The sequence below is a fragment of the Vidua macroura genome, chromosome 3, assembly GCF_024509145.1.
Source record: "Vidua macroura isolate BioBank_ID:100142 chromosome 3, ASM2450914v1, whole genome shotgun sequence".
In the NCBI taxonomy this organism is placed as follows: domain Eukaryota; kingdom Metazoa; phylum Chordata; class Aves; order Passeriformes; family Viduidae; genus Vidua; species Vidua macroura.
In genome coordinates, this window is record NC_071573.1 from 19310553 (window position 1) to 19330993 (window position 20441).

At 36.0% G+C, this 20441-nt stretch overlaps 1 protein-coding gene across 5 annotated transcripts in view; it reads right to left on the minus strand.

Moving 5' to 3' along the window:
* KIF6 (kinesin family member 6) overlaps positions 1–20441 on the minus strand; it is a 159418-nt gene that overhangs the window by 2081 nt on the left and 136896 nt on the right. Inside the window, exons 17-22 of one of the 5 annotated variants that reach the window (XR_008436374.1) lie at positions 17774–17855; positions 16676–16811; positions 15093–15181; positions 8429–8518; positions 6369–6475; positions 3474–3574 (exon numbers count right to left, since the gene is read on the minus strand). Coding sequence is in view for 3 of the 5 variants with exons in the window: in XM_053973887.1 (XP_053829862.1) it covers positions 6313–6475; positions 8429–8518; positions 15093–15181; positions 16676–16811; positions 17774–17855 (560 nt within the window). In the remaining 2 variants the exon portion in view is untranslated. Of the gene's footprint in view, positions 1–2131; positions 3575–6312; positions 6476–8428; positions 8519–15092; positions 15182–16675; positions 16812–17773; positions 17856–20441 lie in introns of those variants that run through there. The other 4 variants (XR_008436373.1, XM_053973890.1, XM_053973888.1 and 1 more) reach the window with 4 other exon arrangements.

Consider the following 20441-nt stretch of genomic DNA (forward strand, 5'->3'; position numbering starts at 1 on the left):
AAAATATTAAGAAAAAAAAGTAGAAGAAGGTTGTTTAACATTGATTAAAGCAACAAAAAAAGTGATTCATATGAAATAAAATAAAACCAGTGCTTTGATTGTTGTGGTTATTAAAAATTCACATTGAAAAGACAAACACATTCTATACAGAGCTACCAAATATGCTGTATGTAACAAGGCATTTCCAGATGTTCATCTTCTTGGCATCCATATTCACCAGCTGCATATTTGCAGCAACATTTATAAGATCTTGAGATTTTATTATGTTGAAGTGCTCTCAGTTTATACTAATGACATAAAATATTTGTATCCCATGATTGATTAAACCAGGTAAGAATATATTACATTATATACTTACGCTGTTACACATGTGAACCTCATTACTCCTCTTCAAAGCTTCTTTCTTTAAAAAACACAGGAGTGACAGAGGGAGATTGAGTTAGGGCATTCTATCTTCCAAGAACAAGAAACTCAACATAAGGTTATGCATTTTCTTTTTGGAGCTCTCTGGAAAGCAGCAGTAGCCAGGAGGTTGTGAAATGCCCAAGCCACTAGCTCATGGGTTAGCTCATGGGTTTCACTAATGCAGGTCCAGACTGTGTACAGGTAACCCTTGGCCTTTATTGTAATCTGGGTCATATCCTGACCCTCCCAGAAGCTACAGTGCTGTAACACAGCAGAGGACATGCATCTTCTTCTGAAATTAACCATATAGAAGATTAGAAATGTGTTGAAATAAAAGATGAGATGATGTACAATGCCTGGCATCAATTAATCCCAGAAATATCTGTATGCAATCTAGCACTCTAGAGCTACTTCTTCAAGAAATCCCCACCAAAAAAAAAGAAAAAAAAAAGGAAAAAAAAGGAAAAAATATTGTTTCTTCAATGTAGTAAATGCTTGGGATATTTGAAATTAATCTTGAAGTTATATGAAGAGAGATTATTAAAAGAAGGAATTTTGCTTGTCTGTGGCCAACAAAAATTTCTTGAAGCAATAAATGCTTTCAGAAAGACCCAGAGGCTTAGAGAAGAGATCCAGAAGCCCTTCAGTACCCAAGAGAAGGCCATCAAAAGCTGAAGCCAGGCTTTTGACATTGTGGTTTGTGAGAGGAAGAGAGATAATGACAAAAAGAAAAGTTCAGGCTGGACATAAAGGAAAAACTTTTTGTCACGATGACAGTCAAACATTAGAATGAATTGCTTAGAAAGGTTATGTGGTCTCCATTCTTGGAGGTTTTCAAGACCACATTGAACAAAGCCCTCAGCAGCTTGATTTGATCTTGTAGCTCATGCTTTTTTGAGGAAGAGGTGGGATTAAAGACCTGCTGAGATAATTTCCAACCTGAATTTTCCTGTGAACCCAAGACACAATTTTTTAAGAGAGGAGCATTTTTTTAAAAAAAGAGAATGCTTTATGTCTTAAGACTATTATTTTCTAAATGAGCAATCTTTTCTTTCCACATGACCTTATGAAAATTTTCAAAAGATGCAAGAAAGACTTTCTATTTATTTGTATGGTTTTGTATATTAATACGGTTTTCTATTACTGGATGCACTTTTGTCAAAGATCTTAAGTGTCTGGTAAATCTTAATCTTAGACCATTTTGCCAATCAGGTACTACTTTGTTGATAGTGATTGAATTTCACACCAAATTTATAATAGAGTAAAAAAACACTAGAGAATTTTGAAACAGAAGAGTAAGGAATTCTTTTCTCTCTGTGAGTGAGATGTGTGGCAAACTGAGAACAGAACACTGAATCATTAAGTAATAGCAGCATCACATAACTCATATGAAGAGAGCACTGAGATCCTTCTTTTAATAGCTACTTAAAGCTATTGGAAATGCTTCAATGTCAAAAGGAAGGAGATGTTGGACCAGTGATTACCTTTCAGCCACCTTCAATAAATTCACCACAATGGCTGTTTCACTGGAAACAAAAAAAGGTGGTTGCTTGACCCAGCAACATTTTGGAACCTGGCTCTTCTCCAGCTAGCAGTGTTGAATGGAAGCAGGAATGTGGCCCTGCTCTCCACAACAAAGATGTATGAACAATAATACAGTGCATATTTAATACAGTGGTTATATATAAAAGAGTGAGAAGAAGAAAAATAATGACAGACATAAAAATTCTGGAAGAAGGACATTTTAATATAATCTCCAACAAAGCAGACATATAAAAGGGAGAAGGCCTGTGGAGTTTTCAAACTCTGACCAAATCGTCGAACCCTTCTCAAAGCAAGAGTAGATCTGACTTTTATCTCAGTTTTCACATACTAAATTCTGCTAAAGCTTACTAATTTATATGGTATCTGTGTTGACTTTTACAGAAAATTAAAATGCAAAAAAAGGTACAACTTTAGTATTTTTAAATTGATTGCCTATTAATTGTTAATTTGACAAACATATCTTCTGTAGGTTTGAACACAGCAGTTCAACATGTACTTCTGTACAATTATGAATTCGACAAAGAATTAGGTATCAGCATGTATATAAAGAAATATACATCCTTGAGAATATGTGACTTCTGCCAATATATTGTTTTATTTTTATGCGACCAACCCATACGCTTCTACGCTTCTAAATGCATGACTGTAAGATTATCACTAGTATGAAAAGTGACAGCTTCAATGTGGTAGACGTATATCTCAGAGAAATAGACTGTACTTTGCGTTGCATTTTTGATTTTAATTTGATGTGCAAAACAAATTGTTTCATATCTGGATATTATGCAATAAAATAGTGCCAAGTCAATAATGAAATTACATTGCATATAAGGTATAAATGCATTTAAATTTTCATATCTCATTGATGTTTCAGAAGTATTGGCTTTGTTCTGTTTAAAGCCTATTTAATGTAGTTGTTTCTTCTGAAACCTGTATATTCTGGGAGGGTGTGCATTTTGCACAACATTTAATCCATTCTGCACAACATTTAGTCCATTTAAATAAAAAGAAAACAGCTGGGAAATTTTGAACTCTAGAATTACTTTCTAAAATACATTTGGTTTTATATTACAATGCAATCTCAGTATTCTAATGATCTGATATGAAAATTGTTATTCCTTGAGGGGGAAAAATCTCAAATTAAATTTTATGGAATTTTATAACCCAGATAACTACTGCTATTGAATGGATATCTCTTGATGTTCGATAGGTATAATTAATAAAGCCTTATGTAAATCAATGCAAAAACACCCTACCAGCAGTAATAAGCCTTTCTCAGATTAAAGATGTATAAGAGCACTAATACACTAGATAATTTTAACATTTAGAAATGCACAATGAATTCTCATAAACAAACATATTTGGCAAACTGATTAGTTGTTTCAGTTTTGTTAATCTTAATACAAGGTGAAGATACTGAGTGCAAACACTCAAATATCTATTGTCAGAGAAATGGATTTTGCTGTCAAAGATAATTTATATGCCGATATCAATTAAACCTGTACATCTGAAATACTTACTTGTACCTGTTTCTAAACAGAAGAGGAAGAGAAAAAAAATAAAGGTCTTTCACTGTTTCTAAAAGGAAATAGTGGACTGTGACAGGAATTTCATTTGTTCCCCAAGCCTGAAAAGAGATAAATAAATACATTAGACTGCATTTCACGTTGCATTATCAGTTTTAAAACAAACTTCAGAACTACAAAACAGAAGAAAAAAAAATCCTTTAATTTAAATATTTTAAGACACAAAAATCATTCATCTACTCTTCTGCATTTTCATTTCTCTACCCCAACACTGAACATGGCATCAAAAGCATGTTTGCCAAGTAGCCCTTTTCAAAAAAGCTTTCCAGTGTTAGTTATTACAATGCTCTAACAGTCCCAGCAAGAGCCTGTGAATGTACCTGCTTTAATTCCGCTCTGTTTAGAAAGCAAATGGTAATAACCCACAGTCCCTGAGGTAATCTTTACTGAGACCTCTCATTCCCACCCCTGCATTACTGTCACTAAGGATATTGAGCATTCCCATGCTTTCTATTTATGAAACTTATTTTCCACTCTGTTGGCTTCTGCACACACATATATATTTTTTTTTCTTCCCCTCTAATGTATAGTAGGGCCCTCAGTTTGCTTCTGAGATACTAATATCACAGTTTGAAAGGGTCAGGATCAATAAAGGAAAGCAGTAAGGATGTTGACAGTTTTTAAGCCCAGCAGACTTTGGCTTGGCTGACCCTATGCTTCCTCATGTTTCCTGAAGGGCACTGTGTGTGTAACAGTCATGCAGAGAGCGAATACATTTGCATGCAAATATAGAAAGGATTGTTCAACATCTCAGTTGAAGAGAGTTTAATAAGGAAGCAACAGAGCACCGAAGTGGGACTCAGCACACCTAGATTCTGTATGAAAATGTCTGACTCAGCTTAATGGTTCTGGGTAAATAATTTCTCTTTGGTTTATTTTTCATATGTTTGAAATTTCTTCAGGAAAAGTTATGTGACTGATGACACAGTGTTTTCCCCCCAAAGTTTGAAGTGAGACTACATTCTTCTTCTATTATTCCTCTCTACCTAACACTACTTTACGCCTCAAAGTTTTATTTTGTGGGGGCAGGAATGGGGACATCATAGCCCACATCCCTGCCCCCTGAAAGAAAACCCTCTAGTTCTCCTCCTTTATCTTGCTAAATTAGAATTTTCAAACTTTATTTGCTCAATGGTTCATACTGTCAGTGGCTCCATCCCTTAAATCTGGAAGGTTTTGCCTTTCCTCACAAGGAAGAAAAGCCTTTTTTTATCTGCTAGGTTGACTCCAAATCCTTCTCAGAACTTGCTGTTAAGCTGTCTCTTGTCTGTGACACATCAGGTCCCTACATATTTGTTGAACTGACAAAGCCTCTTTACATTTTTATTCTCTTGCTTATACTTAGCAATTTGTTGAGTCATCCAGCCCTGCACTGCCAGGAAGATCAAATACTACTCCATTTCTTTTTCATCTACTTAGGGCAGCTCATCTTGTCTTACTGAAATTCAGAATAATTTTAAAAGTGTTGACTGTCCTTTGTTCTGCAAGAATATCTTTTATGACTTGGGATCTAAATAGTTGTCAATGTTGATAATGTCTAGTCCCTTCTGAAACTGATGGATGATTCCAGGTGATAGCCACTGGCTGAAAACAATCAGGATGGAAAAGGCATTTGAGAGAGACATTCTTGATATGGCGTGATTCAGGAGATGATCATAGGATAAGATGAGCTCTTGTTAATTACATTACTCTATGTCACAGATTGAGTCAGATTTGGGCCTTCTGAAGGCCCAAAATGTTTGTAAGACATTTATCTCTAATCTTCTTCTGATGAGCTGCCTATAAATCCAGTTTAATTTCATTTGCAAAAGAAACCTGACAACAGCTTTTCTAAATAAAGACAAAAGGGATCCCAAAGCCTAAGCATGCTAAGTGTTTGCTTTGGATGAGTGTAGGGAGGCTGTTTTTTTAGCCAGTGTGTGTTTACCTGACAGTTTTCTGATAAGCAGTGTGATACCAAAGCCCCACTTTGTGACAGTGCTAACACCATCTGCCGGGTGCAGATAGCTTGTTGAAAAATGCTGTCATCAGCACTGAAGTGCTGATGGAAAGTTATTGCTTCAGTAACCACGAACATGCTCATATTCTGTCTAATTGGTTGCTGCCACTAAAAACTACTATTCAGGAAAAAAAGAAGCACAGATCATTTTTCTTTATCATAATAAATTTTAGGTTACCTTGCAGTGCCACTGTTGTTTATTTATTGCTTTCTGCTTCCTGCCAATTTTACTTATCTACACTCCAGAGTGAACTTTATTACCTTCCTACAATTGCTCTCAGTACCTGATTTGGTGACAAATACTCATGGAAATTTTCATTAGATCTTGACATAGTGAAATACCTGTTAAGGATATTCCCTTTGCCAGGCACAGTGCGCCAGTCAGCCTCCTGAGGCAGGGGTACAGTGCAATCATTTGAATTATCTTTATTTGGTTTCAACTCTTACAACTAAATTTGTACCAGGTGAAAACCGGGACACATAGTTTGAAGAAAATCTATACAGGAAAATTTGGATCATCAAGGAACTGCATTCAAATGCATTTGCTTAAGAGTAAAGTAATATACTATGCAGGTTGCACAGACATGCATGCCCCAGACATTCACTGGCTTGGTAAAACAGAGAGTCTTCATAGTTTTTCACTGCAGCACTGAGGTAATTAAGAAATACATGTGAAGAACATCAAGTCTTTAGAATGGATGAGAACATAATGTAGTATAACTGAAGCCAGAATCAGTTTTCATTTGCATCAGTGTAATGTGGACTAAAGCTATTTTGACTTCAAAATGCTGTACTGGAGATTTTGGTTTGGCTTCCTAATTTTTGGCAGGATTTACCTTTCTTCTGCAGGATGTTCTGTCTTGCTTTAATGAAAGCTAGGATATCAGCATCAGCCTGGCTGTCTCCAGTCAGAGGAATAGATGTACTTGAACTTGGTGGAGTCCTGAAATAAGAAAGTATGCTTGTGAACTCAAGGGAGTAAGAAGGTTAATTTTTCTGTCTCCTCTTTTTTTCACCATAAAGGATTTTATTCTTTAGGTGCATTGTTAGATATAGAACAATTTAGCAGAGACTTGATCTCAGGACTTCTTAATCATCTTACATAGGTTCCTAAGATTAGCCGCCATCTCTTTGGTGTGGGAAGGCTATTTGCTTATCAACTATAGATTTCTCAGAAAAGGTTAGAAATATTGTAGTGCTGAGCCAAAGACTTAATTCCCAAGTGGAAAAGCTTAATCTAGTGAGTTTACCAAGGAAATGGTGGATGTAACTATGCTATGTGTTTGATTGCTTCAGGCTGCTATACATCTGAACAGATCAATAGAATTTTTGCCTACTGCGGGGGAATTAAGTTTTCATACATACACAGAAGTAAACAATCACGTGGTACTCAGGACATCTCCTGACAGATGGAAATCCTTTGTGCTGCTGAATGTCCGGTCCGAGCCGAACTCATGTACCTGTGCTGTTAAATTATTGCCTTATGACTGCTTTTGACAGATCCTCTGGTGGTGTAAGATGACGTAATACAATGAAGCTGTTCTAATCAGCTGAGAAAGCTAAGAATTTCCACCTGCATCCTTAACCTTATTTAAAGATTGAGCACTAACTGGGAGATGAGAAATACAGTGACAAAAAAATTACAATACAGAAGGACAAGGGGAACTGAAGGGAAAAGCTTTTTTTTTTTTTACATACCATACCTCTGTAATTATAGTTATTTTCACTGTTCCTTACTGACTGTAGCAGTAGGTGGTTTCTATGACTGACATATGCAGCAGTGCAATATCCTTGCTTTTGTGCTACTAATTAAGGTCTCAGTTGCTGAATCAGTGAACCAAAATGGAAAACCAAAGAAGGATTTACTCTGAACTTAAAACTCCCCTATTTTTATGTAATTTACAAGGTAATCACAGAACACCAATAAGTGACTATTGATGGATTTTCATTTACTTCACAACAATATAAAAAATAAAAAACCCACAGTATATTGAGAAGGTACTCTCTAAATTCCATTTCAGCTTCTATTTTTCTTCTGCTTTTCTTAAACCCAAATGGAATTTAAAAGATTAGGTTTTGGGGATTAAATTTTCCATTATTTTTTTCTGCTCTAGAAATGGATTGTTGTGGAACGTGAAAGAAAAAAAACCCTTATGCTTTCTTCTTACTATTGCAGTAGGAAAAAGAGTAACTTGACCATATTTTCCTAAGGGCATTGATAGCCAGAACTGTTGAGCACAATAAGAATATAACTTCTGGAAGTAGAATAACTTGGCATAATGTTTCAGTGGGAGAAAAGAATGTGGAAATAAACACACTACAAAAAATAGAGAGGCTCAAAACCCTAGTAGTTTCTGTTAACCTGATAAGCTAATTTTCACAAAGCAGGACCTCTTTTGAGAAAACATGACATAACCTTTGCCAAGCCTGAAACTGTTGCCATTTTATTTTGGTATAATAATTTGTGGGAGGGAGATTAAAAATATCTTAAAGACAAAATCACAACTATGAAAAAATCTCTGCCTCGTTCCTGCATTCTACAATTCTTCAATACATACACACTCTGATTTCTCTTATTTTCAAATGGTTTATTTACTCTTTCAGATTCCATTTCTCTGAGAAGGCTGGGAAGGCACAGTCATGAATATTCATAAGCTTATAGAGAAAAAAAGCTTCAGGCCAAACATGAAACCACCTTTGTAATACTGATGATGCAGCAGATTGGTGTAAAGCTATGTGTAAAGCTAAAACTTGGAGGAAAATCTTCAATTTGTAATTTTTTAAATTTTTATATTTCAAGGAGACTGTTTTTAAATAGACTGATGGAGGATTGTGAAGGCATTATATTATTTTGTACTTTGCTTTTTCCTCTGAGTAGCCAAGGTATAGGTCTTACCTTGTTTTTAAAGTTGGGCTACCAAAAGTGACTGAATTCTTTTTCACAGCTGGATCTTCATTAGGGCTGTCTCTACTGCTGTCTGAAAAACTGAATGGGAAATGAAGAAATTAAGGAAAATGAAGGAAGTAAAGAACAGAATATAGCCCTTGTGTAGGCAATATTAATACATACACTAATTAACTACAAAGAAGATGTTTTTCAAGATTTTAAAATCTATATAAAACACTTGTTTACTGAAAGATGATTTTCAGTTTAATCCATATGATGATGATGTTTATGTAGAGAATGTAGCTTTGAAAGAATGACAAATACCTTCACAAAAAATATACTTTTAGTATTTGCCTTCTAAGCCAGACTTGTAAAGCACTTTGATATATCCGATGTACAATTTGTAATGGTATATTTAGTTCTTAAACTGAGTATTAGCCAAGTGAGGCCCTTGCTCATTTTCTATTCTTTCTTTAGTCAGGCAAAATTGTTACCAAAATCAGTGAGAGACTGGGAAAAAACTCAGTGAGGACTTTGGGATGGGACTTGTTGATGACAGCTAAATATATTGCAAACAGCTGCTGTGCATTCCTGCCTCTGCAGATATCATTACCAAGGAAGCTCACTGTTAGGGAGGCAGTTTTCCACCACTGGATATCTAGGGACTCTCTGCTTTTCCTGAGGGTTGCATCTACTGCCAGATCTGGTGCCAATCTTAGAGTGGAAAAAGTAAATTACTCAGTGTAAGGATTTTTCCAGTAGATGGCAGGATTGGCAAGTTCTTGCTTTTCAAACTCTGCAGTAGTTTGTTCACTGTTGGCTGATGAATTGATATTTCTGGCAGAGAACTTGAAAAGGGAAAGAAATTTATTACTAAAATTTTACTGTATTACACTGTGCCAGGTTCAGTTTTGCAGAAGATATTGTGCCCAGGAGTATAAGTCATTTTCAGCTGAGCAGCTCCAGGTTTGCTGAATGATTGTCTTTTAACTCCTTGAGTCCCATGCCATTCACACCTGCCTAATTCAACTAAAACAATATCTTATTTAATGTCAATAATATTCTGTATTTTATTACATCTACATATTACAAGTGCTAGAAAGGATGTGTGATATTATTACCTACTATGTGGTTTAACAATATCTGGGAACCTCATATCGTCATTCGGCTTTAGAATTTCCTGAACATTTTTTCCCACTGATTTGGCAGTTCTTAAAAATTAAGTGATTTATGTTTTAAAATCAGTTTTCTAAAAGGCCTCTGTGTCTGTGCCCTGAGATACTGAGGCATCCAAGTCACATAACCAAGGTTTAATAAATTGCTACACATCAACTGAACCATAGCAACCATCCCTGACTCTATTCTTAATCTGCAACAAACATAATGTGACTTAATGTGATTCTTTTTCATTGCTTTCTTTTTATTAAAATAAGCATCTTTGCTTTCTCTTTGCCATGGACAAAATGTATGATTTACAAATACTGTGAGTCAGCTGAAGTATTTTATTTTTAAATTGCAGTAGTTTATATATTTGAACTACTTCTTTTATTCCATTGAAATGAAAAAAAAAATATTGCCCAAAATGTTAAATCCCCATTTGAAAGGGAATTTAGATTTAGACTGATTAAAAAAACCCACTATATACTACAGGTGTGGCATGATTGGAACTCTAGGGATGTCAATTTCAAGTACATTCCTGGACCCGAGGACAATATGGCAAAACTTGCCTCAGGGTGCTCTGGGAGAATTTGGCACAGAAAGCAATATTAAAAAACCCACTTAAACTGAGTGAGATGATGCCCAAAGTCAGGAAATTAACATTACTGTGCTTAGAGATGGACCTTTATCTCCTATCCTGTGCCTGTGGGGTTGCAAGCAGACATTTTTATTGTGGCATGCAAACTGTTCTCCTGCAAGTTAAGGAAATTTATAAGGAAGCTTATAACTATTTTTTGAAATGACTCAAAGTTCTGCTTCCATGTAAGAGGTTAACTATTAGTGTACTAATCTAATAAATGAGTCCATCAGTTTGGCACAGCTCAAATCCATCACTTATATCCTAGAGATTTCTCTAATTCCTAGGCTAGAGGGATGGTCTGCCTGGGGATAACTTGCATCCTTCAAGTTGAAGCTTGGATACTGACATTGCAAGATAGGTTGAATCATAAGGGGACAAAAGAGTGTAATTTTGCTGTGCAGTGGTTTGTACGTTCAGATGAAACTTGTTCCTAGCCTGTTCTTAGAAGTCAGGACATTTCTTATTCATCTGAGTGTTAGATGCTGTTCTAGTAATGCAAAAAATGGAGAAATGTTCTAGTAATGCTTTAGATTTAATGAAAGTCATTATGCCAGCATGGGGTGGAGGTAATGATACCCCTCTCTGTGTGACCAGCATGAAGGACTGGACATCTCAGGATGCTCCAACAAAGGCAAACAAAATGACGCCTGACACACTTTAGTGTGATCAAAGTCTTCTTCAAGCAAGGGGTTGATCCGGAGATCTCTAGAGGTGCCATTCAACATTTCTCTAATGTGCAAACAGGCATACCTGGATCACATTTTGGTTTTGGGTGGATATACAAGGAATGTCAGTCTTGCTTCTGTCTGTCATACAAGTTTTAACCTCTAACATTATTCAGCTTGTTTTGACAGTGTATAATTCCCATTTTCATTCTCAATCTATCTGATTTTTCCATGAGTTGAATTTAAGAAATCTCAAAGACTTTCCTGACAACTTCAGTAAAATTCCTACTTTTTCTGAAGACTAAAGATAGTCTGTCAACTTTATATGTCTGTTTGTTCTCATAACCTAGTACCTGATGTTTCACCCAGTGGATAACTTTCTTTTTCTGGGAGGTGATGGGGGAAGAATCCTCTGTTGAGGATGTATTTCTCAGTCAGGCATGGGGCAGGGGTCATAGAGATGTACACAGGGTTGCATAGAGATGTACACAGGGTTGCAGCAGCTTTTCCCTTGCTGCAGGAACTCAAGGACCGGAAAGAACTGATCCACGGACTGATCAGCTCCATCAAGTACATGGGGTAGAAGAGCTGCAGAGATGATGCATGTCATGGTATAAGTGCTTAATTTAGCAGCTGAAAAATAATGGAAAATCAGGTAGATTAAAATGGAAATTGAAAATTTGAAGGTGTGCAACCTCTGTAATGTTAAGAAAACCTCAGCTGCAGTTGTCCAATTATCTGAGTTTTGGACATGAGGGGAACAGATGTTCAGTGTCCCTACAGGGAAGATTCAAGCTGCTTAATTCTGAGCATTTTAGTAGTTGGCTACAAAATTAGATTTGGCCTAACTTGCAAATTCATAGATAAATTGTTCCAGTTGTTACCAAAGAATGTGAAAACCTTTGAAATGTCACTAATTGATGATGTTATTCCCAGATTATGTTTTTATCATTATGTAACGCTGCAGAAAATTGGCAGGAATAAAAAATTATTAGACAGAAAGTGCTGTAAGATATGTAAACATTGACCTTGTTTTACACAACATTAATATAGGGAGCAATTCTTGGAATCCAGGACAATATTTGTTAAAAATATCTGATGCTCAGAGTCATCAGACAACATGAAGATTTATTTGAAAATGGCTCCAAGGGAATTTAAAGTGCCAAGAATATTTTGAATAAGAAACAGAACAGCCGAGGAGTCTGAGGTTGAGCATACCATGGGGCTTGCTGGAATAGGACAAATGAGATGCAGTAAAAGGAAATGAGTGAGGTTAAGAAAGATTTGACTAAGATAAAAAGGAATGCATTCTAAAAGGAGGAAAAAAATCCAAAATTTTATAAGATCTATAACTAATCTATAACTATCTAACATTTGTATGATTCAAAGGGAATACAAGAACCGTTCAACACTACCGAAACAAAATGTTCAGTGAGAGAAGCAATTTGAATAGACAAGGATCTGATAAATTCCTTAAATGAAAGCCATTGTGGGAGAGACTGTATGAGGAAGAACAAAAGGCTGTGCTCGAATTCTGAATGTGTGGAGCACATATGGAGTGCTGAGCCCGACATGCATTTTCAGACTTCTTGCAGATTTGACAGGAATCCATTAAGAGACATAAACATATATACAGTGTGAGTTACAGGTAGCACCACAGCTTTCAGACCTCACTGACTGAGGCAGAAATGGTCACTATTCAACTCTTTTATTAACATAGACTCATTTTGACACTTTAACAATTCAGCCGTTTTTTCAGCTGGAAAAAAAGACATATTTGGCCATGAATCAAGTGCCTTTTAGGTGTGTGTATCCTTCTTAAGCCTCAAAATGATTACCAGCCTCCCTTCTGTGCTATTTTAGTTATAAATTAACTTAGTATAAAATAAAAGGTGAGCTTTCCCAAGGTGTAATTTTCTCTAGAAACATGACTAAGGTGTGTCAAACAAGAACAATGCACACAAGTCACACACTAGAAGGTGATCAAAAGATTTTGTTCAAACACATATAAAGATTAGGAATACATCTGTGTCTTTTGCATGCTGAGTTATATAAATTATTATTTCTAGCCTGAAGATTGTATTTACATCTTGATGCTGTTGAGCAGGATGGGAATAAAGAACTCTAGATCAGAAGGCAAAGAAAATGAACTCTCTCCTTTATTTCAAATGTACCGCTCTATATATAGAGAACATCGAGAAGACTGATTTCATTGGTCTTAGAGTAAAAACATCCCACACCATTGGTGGGCAGCGAATGATGCACAGTGGCAGAACATATCTATAAACAATGTGAATAACAAGATAGATTAGAGAATTATTTACATTCCCAACTGTTTCCCAGGCTCTTGCCTGGTTAGAAAACCTTTCTCTTTCTCTCTGACTGAGCTGAGAATATCCACAACATCTATTCCCATTCAGAAGTTTGTCTGAATGGTTTTACTGCATACTTACTCTGTCAAGAGTCTTAGAATTTAGCCTACTAAGTTTTAGATCTTATATCAATATGCCCATTACTTAGACACAGAGAAACTGTTCACTGTAAAGAACATCTGCTTTTTGCAGGGAATCATGTGGGGCAGTACAGGACTCTGAAGTAAGCTTGGCAGCTGAAAGCAACCATGCACCTTTCCCCATTCTAGTCAAAATGCCAGATGGACTTTCCTTAGACTTGTCCTCCAGTAATAAACATGAACAGTAAAGGCATTTGATAGAAAAGCTTAAAAAAAAAAAAAAAAGAAATTAGTTATGCAATTTGTTTCTGAGCTAGGGTAGGGGAAAGGAGGATTCACCACTGCTGGAGGCCAGTCCCCCATTGCACTGGAAAGTACATGGGCATTACTACATGCTCTTTTCAGTTCAATAATTTTTAAATAGAATGCAAAAGGTATTGCTCTCCTGAGCAATGCATCAGCACACCAACTGAAATTTGCTGTTCCCAAGATCAGTGGGGCAAAGAGGTTGTGCAAAAGGTGCTTAGTTCAAAGGACAGTACAGAGAGTGACAGTCATGGATTGCTTGAGCTAATTTGGCTGAATTGTGCTAAGCTAGACCAAAAACGCTCTCATGCTCTGTTCAATGGGCTTTTCTCTGGGACAAGTAACCTTCAGCCTGAGACCAGAAATGAACAGCACAGATTAGGCCTAAAACCTGCCAACCATTTGCAAAGTGATTAATGCCTTAGTCTTGTGAGGACACAGAACAAGAACCAAAGCAAAGTAGAGAAGAATGGAGTTGGTTTTCATAAGTTTGAGAGATCTGAAAATGTCTTCTCAGAAAACTTTAGAGGACTATGTCTATAATTTTCTTTACTGATTATGGAGCATTTACTACAAATACATGAGAGTGTTAAATAAAACTTAGAAGCTATTTTACAGTTTTAAGAAAACAGGAAAACATCATTTATGCAGATTACTGTCATAAAAATGTAGGTAAAGCCACTCATCAGAAAAATGTTAATTGCATAACAAGAAGGAGGAGAGAGAGGCAGGAAAAGAGAGCAAGAGAAAGGTGGTGAGGGAAAGAGGAAGAGGGAGGGAGAAAGGAAGAAGGAAGGGGAGAGAACACCTCCATTTATTGTCCTTGAATATGGAAACCTGCACAGTCAGGTATGTGGTTTCTTGCACACTACTTTCCCTGATAGTTATGAAAAACCTATTACTGCAAATTTAAATTAGAGCTTTTGAAATCAGAGGCGACTGTTGATGAAACAACCAAGATGATTACATTTTTCTCCTGTAGATGACACATCACCATCTTACAATATCAAATATAATACCATTGTGGAATAATATGCTGCATAAATGTAGTACTATGACATTTTTCAGGAGCAAGTCTATCTAGGATATATATGAAATAATTTTTTATATGTTTTGGTTTGAAGTCCCCTACATACATCCTAAAGGAGATATAGTCTCCTTATATACGAAACTGACTGATAACAGGCTTGCCTTTCTTAGCTGTTGTGGGGCTCCTAGAGAAAGGTTTCCAAGGTTCCAAGACCAGCACGTCAAAATAACTGAGGTCCTACCTGCAATAGGACTTCCAAATAACTGAATGATAAAATTTCATTTTCTACACAATTGTTTCTGTTGTAACTGAAAATACAGTGTTTCAGTGTGATATTTGCAAAAGCATTCTGGACAACTTCACTTTTATTAAAAGTGCATTTTTTCCCATGTAAGGAAGGAAGAGAAAAATAAACAATTTACCTGATAGGAGATAGATGCTGCGAGGATCTGATAAACTGTGGATAAACAGTGACAGTATTTGGTGAGGTAACCATCTCTGGCTTTTCCTGCTGGGTTTAGATTGAAAAACAAAATTATGAGGCTAGGATTTTTTTAAAGTGCTTCATATTGGCCTATACATTTCAGCAATAACAAGGTAAGCAATGACTCATTCAGAAAACACAGAGCCTGAATCACACAGTATTTTCTCCACTTGTACAAACACTTCTGAACAAAGAGAAAAGTATTTAGGATTGGTTCAAGTATTCTTAAGCTCAAGTTACAGGTTTTTAATATGTAACAGCATATGTTAACTGATTTCAGTTTCTTAGAGAGCTCAGATGTATAGATAGGTCAAGATCTAAGAAATAATCCCAATTATGTTTTCCAGTTTTCTAATCTTCTACTGATGAATCATAAGAGGTTGAATCCTGGAACTCTCCTTTTAAGGGATCGAGAAAAATGTGCTGCTGTGGATTCAAGAATATTACTTGCAGTGCTTTGCAAAGCCTAAATATTTAGACAGGAGTGTGACTAAAACGTCATCTTCTTTGCCATTAATATGGATAGGGATTTTAACTGGAAAAGTATTTGGTAATGCTAACTTGCAGTTAAGCTGCTTAGGTGGCAGTGTATGGATAACTGAGTTCCCTATGGATAACTAAGGTCACAGTTCTGTATTTATTTTAGGCTGTTTTCTTAAAAATATGGTTTAAATTTATACTCATGAGAATTAACCAAAATATTCTCTTTTGCTTGTAACAACCTTTCCTCAAGGAGTAAATCTTCTCTTCCAGTTAATAATAAATTATATGGGATAGACTGCACTCAGCATTCTTTTTCATGAGGCTGATGTACGTTCATGGCCGAGCTCTGCTGTGAGTTGCCATGTCACTACTTGCAAGTCATTAAAAACGTGTCAGAAGGGGAGCACAAGAAAGCTAGGTTGTTTCAGTAGAGCGTAGTTTTTAGACTGTGTTATGAACTTCCAATGCACTGGTTAAAATGGCAGGTCTTTAGTTCATTTTTACACAAGTCATTGTATTAGAGCACTCTGTGCTTAAACACTGGTGGACTTCAGCTAGAGAGTGAGAAAACACACTGTGCTGGGAGTTGATGACCCTCTGGGAGCCTAGGGAAGCTGAAAAGTTACTGGAGTCTTTGCAAGCAAAGGAAGCTAAAAAGTAACTATATTTGCTGCAAAAAATGCTGATGAAATAATAGTTTTGCTAGCAGTAAAAAAGATTATTTTTTGCAATCTGATAATATTCTTTCAGAGTTGCTGGTATTTTGGGCCCATACTTCCCTAGTAATCAAGTTGTTTAGGAGAACATCAAAACAGAAAATAGAGCAGGAAAAAAATGGGTTTGTTTGATTTTTTTTAGCTTCACACAAGTATAATTCACATTACTTTTGTCCAACTTACATTGGCATAAGTACAGGTGAACCAGACCCTGTATTCCATCCTTCATACTCCTTTCTAACTAGTCAATTAATGACTTTGAGAAATTATTGAAGATGTTATATTTACATGAAAATGGAAGAAATACAAAATTATTTCATACCTGGAGTTTTTTTGCCTCTTCAGACCACCAGATTTCAAAGTCTTTTTGCAACTTCATCTTCACTTTTTCCATAAGAAGCTGCAAGTGCTCAATCTCTACCTTCAGCCCTTTGAAGCGACTGTACACTGTTTTATAGCTAATAAGAGATGAAGAAAGTGTATTACAGATTTTCCAGCATATATCTGAATAAAGGCTAATCCTACCTAGAACTGTTGGAGATTTAAACTCTAAAATAATGTATAATGATCAGAGATGCAGAGGACACAGACAGATGGTAGAAGGAAACATCTCATATTTTACAAAAGCTTCATGGGACAGTAAGTGCAAGAAAGTTATTCCACAAACCTTTTATTTCATAATGAAGTTAGTGAAATTTGAGTGAGATCAACATTGATAAACAGTTAAAATATGTGTTTGATCAACTATGAAAATTATTTCTTTTGAATTCTCAACATGTTACCATTTATAAATAACTGATATCTAGGATTCAGATAGGAGCTGAGACTGGTTCTCCTGTCAGATGGAAGCTTCATTACCCTCTTGGCTATTAGACACTTGGAGTTTTACAAGGAGTAAGAAAGAGCCAGAAGTTTCCTCAGAGATTGTGAATAACAAACGCTAGCAAAATACTTCATACTGACATCCTTGTATCTATTTTTTATCCTTCTGGCAAGGATTGGTTAACCAATGTGTGTTTTGTGTATTATTTACACTTAGTGAGTCCTGTATAACCTAAAGGTTCTCTTTAGGTCAAGAAAGGCAGGACTTTTCTGAATCCACCCAAAAGGCTCACAATACTTTTGGATTCAAACAACAAGTTGCAAACACTAATCCTCAGGGAGGACATTAAGCTGTTTTTATTTATTTTTAACCTTTAGCTCAAGCATAAATTTTCCTTTCTCATCTACAGTAGCATCTGACAGACAAACCAACAGCACATACACAAATTTAGAACTATTAGTGAACCACAAAGCTGATATTTTTAAAATGTCAGAGAAAACCCTGAGGGTAGCTGTGTGTGCAGAATTGTAATTGGAATATACTATCAGTATAATTTATCTTCTGAAGGATGGTAGAAATCTGAGGCAGAAGTAGTACCTTTTTTTTTCTTCTTCAATTTGCATTCGAAGATTCTCTTCTACTGGATCAAATGTTAGTTCTTCAGAAGGATTTGAAACAGCTATAGGGTAAATGATCAGATTTAAGCAATGACTATATGGTGTCCAAAGAAGCAACTTCTAATTAGAATAAAAACTATCCTTTCAGAGGCAGTTAACAAAATTGGGGTGATTAACCATTTCTCTCTTCTGGAAATGCTTCTTCAAATTCCCTATTTAGGCCTTACTTAGTAGAGGACATAGTCAGTAACTAGTGATTTTTAGTGCTTATAATTAGTTTTTTTCATCATTAAAGATTGGAACATTAATTTTAGATATAAATAAAAGCAAGTTAAACATTCATATTTGGCATCAAACGCTATCAAATGTGTTCAACCACTTTTTGCAATGGTTTTGGCAACAAAAACAAGACCAGAAGCTGTTGCAAAAAGAAGAGATACCAGTAGCTCTTGAAAGAGAGATTAACTTTGGAAAGCAATAAATTAGTATAAATAAGGAAAATATCCTGAAACTATGTGAGAAAATTTTCAAGGTAAAAGCTGACTAAGGAAATACCTAAAGAGGAGCCTAAGTTAGCCTAAGAAAGCAGCTTATGATTTCCTTATCCTGTAACAGAGCAATACACAATATGCTTATTCTGAGAGACTGTGAAACAGTCTTTCCATCATGGTTTATATGTTCAGTGGTGAAAGGAAATGTAAAATTACCTACTAATGTTACAACAGTTTCTGTTTCTGGGATGAATGAGAAGAGTTTTATGTTGCCAAGAAAGTATGTTTGACCTTTTTAACTCAAGAAAAATTAAAAAACCAAAAGTTTTGATGTACAATACATACAAGTTTCCACCCCAACTCTTATTTCTGCCAAGAAAATAAATCCTATGTCAGTCTGTCACAAGGCCTGAGGAGTGCACCCTCTCTTCAAGGAGAGGAATTCTGTCTGGAACAAGAGGGCAGCAGTGACCCCTCTCTGCCTGTCAGCACACCAGCTGAAACCATTAATCTTTTGTAGTAGCACTCTATAGCTTAATACAGATGATGTTGAAAAGCATTTTATTTCATTACTTAGCTGAAGCATGTTAATACAGACAGTCAAGGTGGACAAAGCCCATGGACAAGTCTCATTTCATACATTGAAAGGCCTTGCTGCATGTGATTACAAAGAAGGATAGGGTGAATACATTTGTGGTGGGGAGAGTACCCTTAAAAGATAAAAATATAAACTGCTTGAAATGTTAAAGTGAACAAACAAGACAGGAGGCAGAGGAGATGATACAACAGTGACATTGTATAACAAGTAATATCTGAACATAACACATAATAAAAGGTCATCATAACCATGCCAGAACCTTTAAGGAAAGGAACAGACCTTTCCACGATTACAAGGGATGAGGATTTTCGGATTTCTCACTTTTCATCCCCAAGACAAGGCAAATGAATAATATTCTGCTCTAAAGACTAGACCTTTGGAATATACCTACTGTAATATATACAAGGGATCATGGCTCTTTTTCCTGATGTTCCAAGCAAAAAGACATCTAGAGTCTGGTGGATCATATTTCAACACTTATGTTTCCTGTTACTTCTGCCTTCTCCTCATTCCCTGCTACTTCTCTTCTCCCCTCCCCTTTACCTTTCCTGATGAATCCCTGCAGTGGCCTCTTTCTGCCCCATGGCATCTGCTGCCTCACACCCCTCTCCTCTTACCAGTCCAGGCATACTGTTTACTCACAAATTCAATTTAGACACCTAAGAAAAAAATTATTTTGGCTACAGCTTTTTTTCCTCTACAAAGTTTATTTTTACTGTATATATCTGCCTTCTCACGCAGAAACAGAAAATATATATTAACCTACATAAATATATATTAATCTACATATACAAAGTACATGTAGATTATGAAGCACTGAAAAATCATGACATCAGCTTTCCCCACATACATGAAAAAATTTGCAATACATTAAAAATGTAGTAGAGGTGCTATTGCTGTAATATTAACTCAGATATAATTTCTACAGATATAATTTCTACAACTGCACAGAACACAAAGTGGTATCTGCTTTGTTCAGTCAGGATTGACCTTTAATTAATTGATTGACAGTTTGTCATATGAAACTCAGCTCTACAGTTTAGCTCTATGCTTTTAGTGCATCAGCTGAGATTATTTCATTCAGTTGGAGTGTAATATCACATGCACTTTTCATGCCCCACTGACTTCTCCTGGGCAACGAATGCAGTTGCTGCAATTTAATCCTGGATAATGCAGCCCCAGGTTTCAGGGGTGCAGGGGAGTATGACATGCATGCTTAGGAAAACATTGGCTCTGTGTATACTAGGGGCTTCTGTTGGCATCCAGTTCTGTACAACAGGACTATTTTGGCAGCAGTCAGCAACATACTGATGAGGAGTATTAGTTTCTTTACATTAACATAACTGCACATAGAGCTGAGTGGCAAAAATTATGAATCCTAAGTTGTGAAGCCTTTTTTAAGAATACTGAGTCATAAGATGTAAAGAAGAGACTGACAGTGCTACATGGGTAAGGAAATAGCTGGCAAATTTTGTGCTTACTTTAAGGCTAACTGGTTTTGCTTCATCTTCATATACAACCCATTTGGTGAAGTGAGCACAGGATACAACTGATATCAG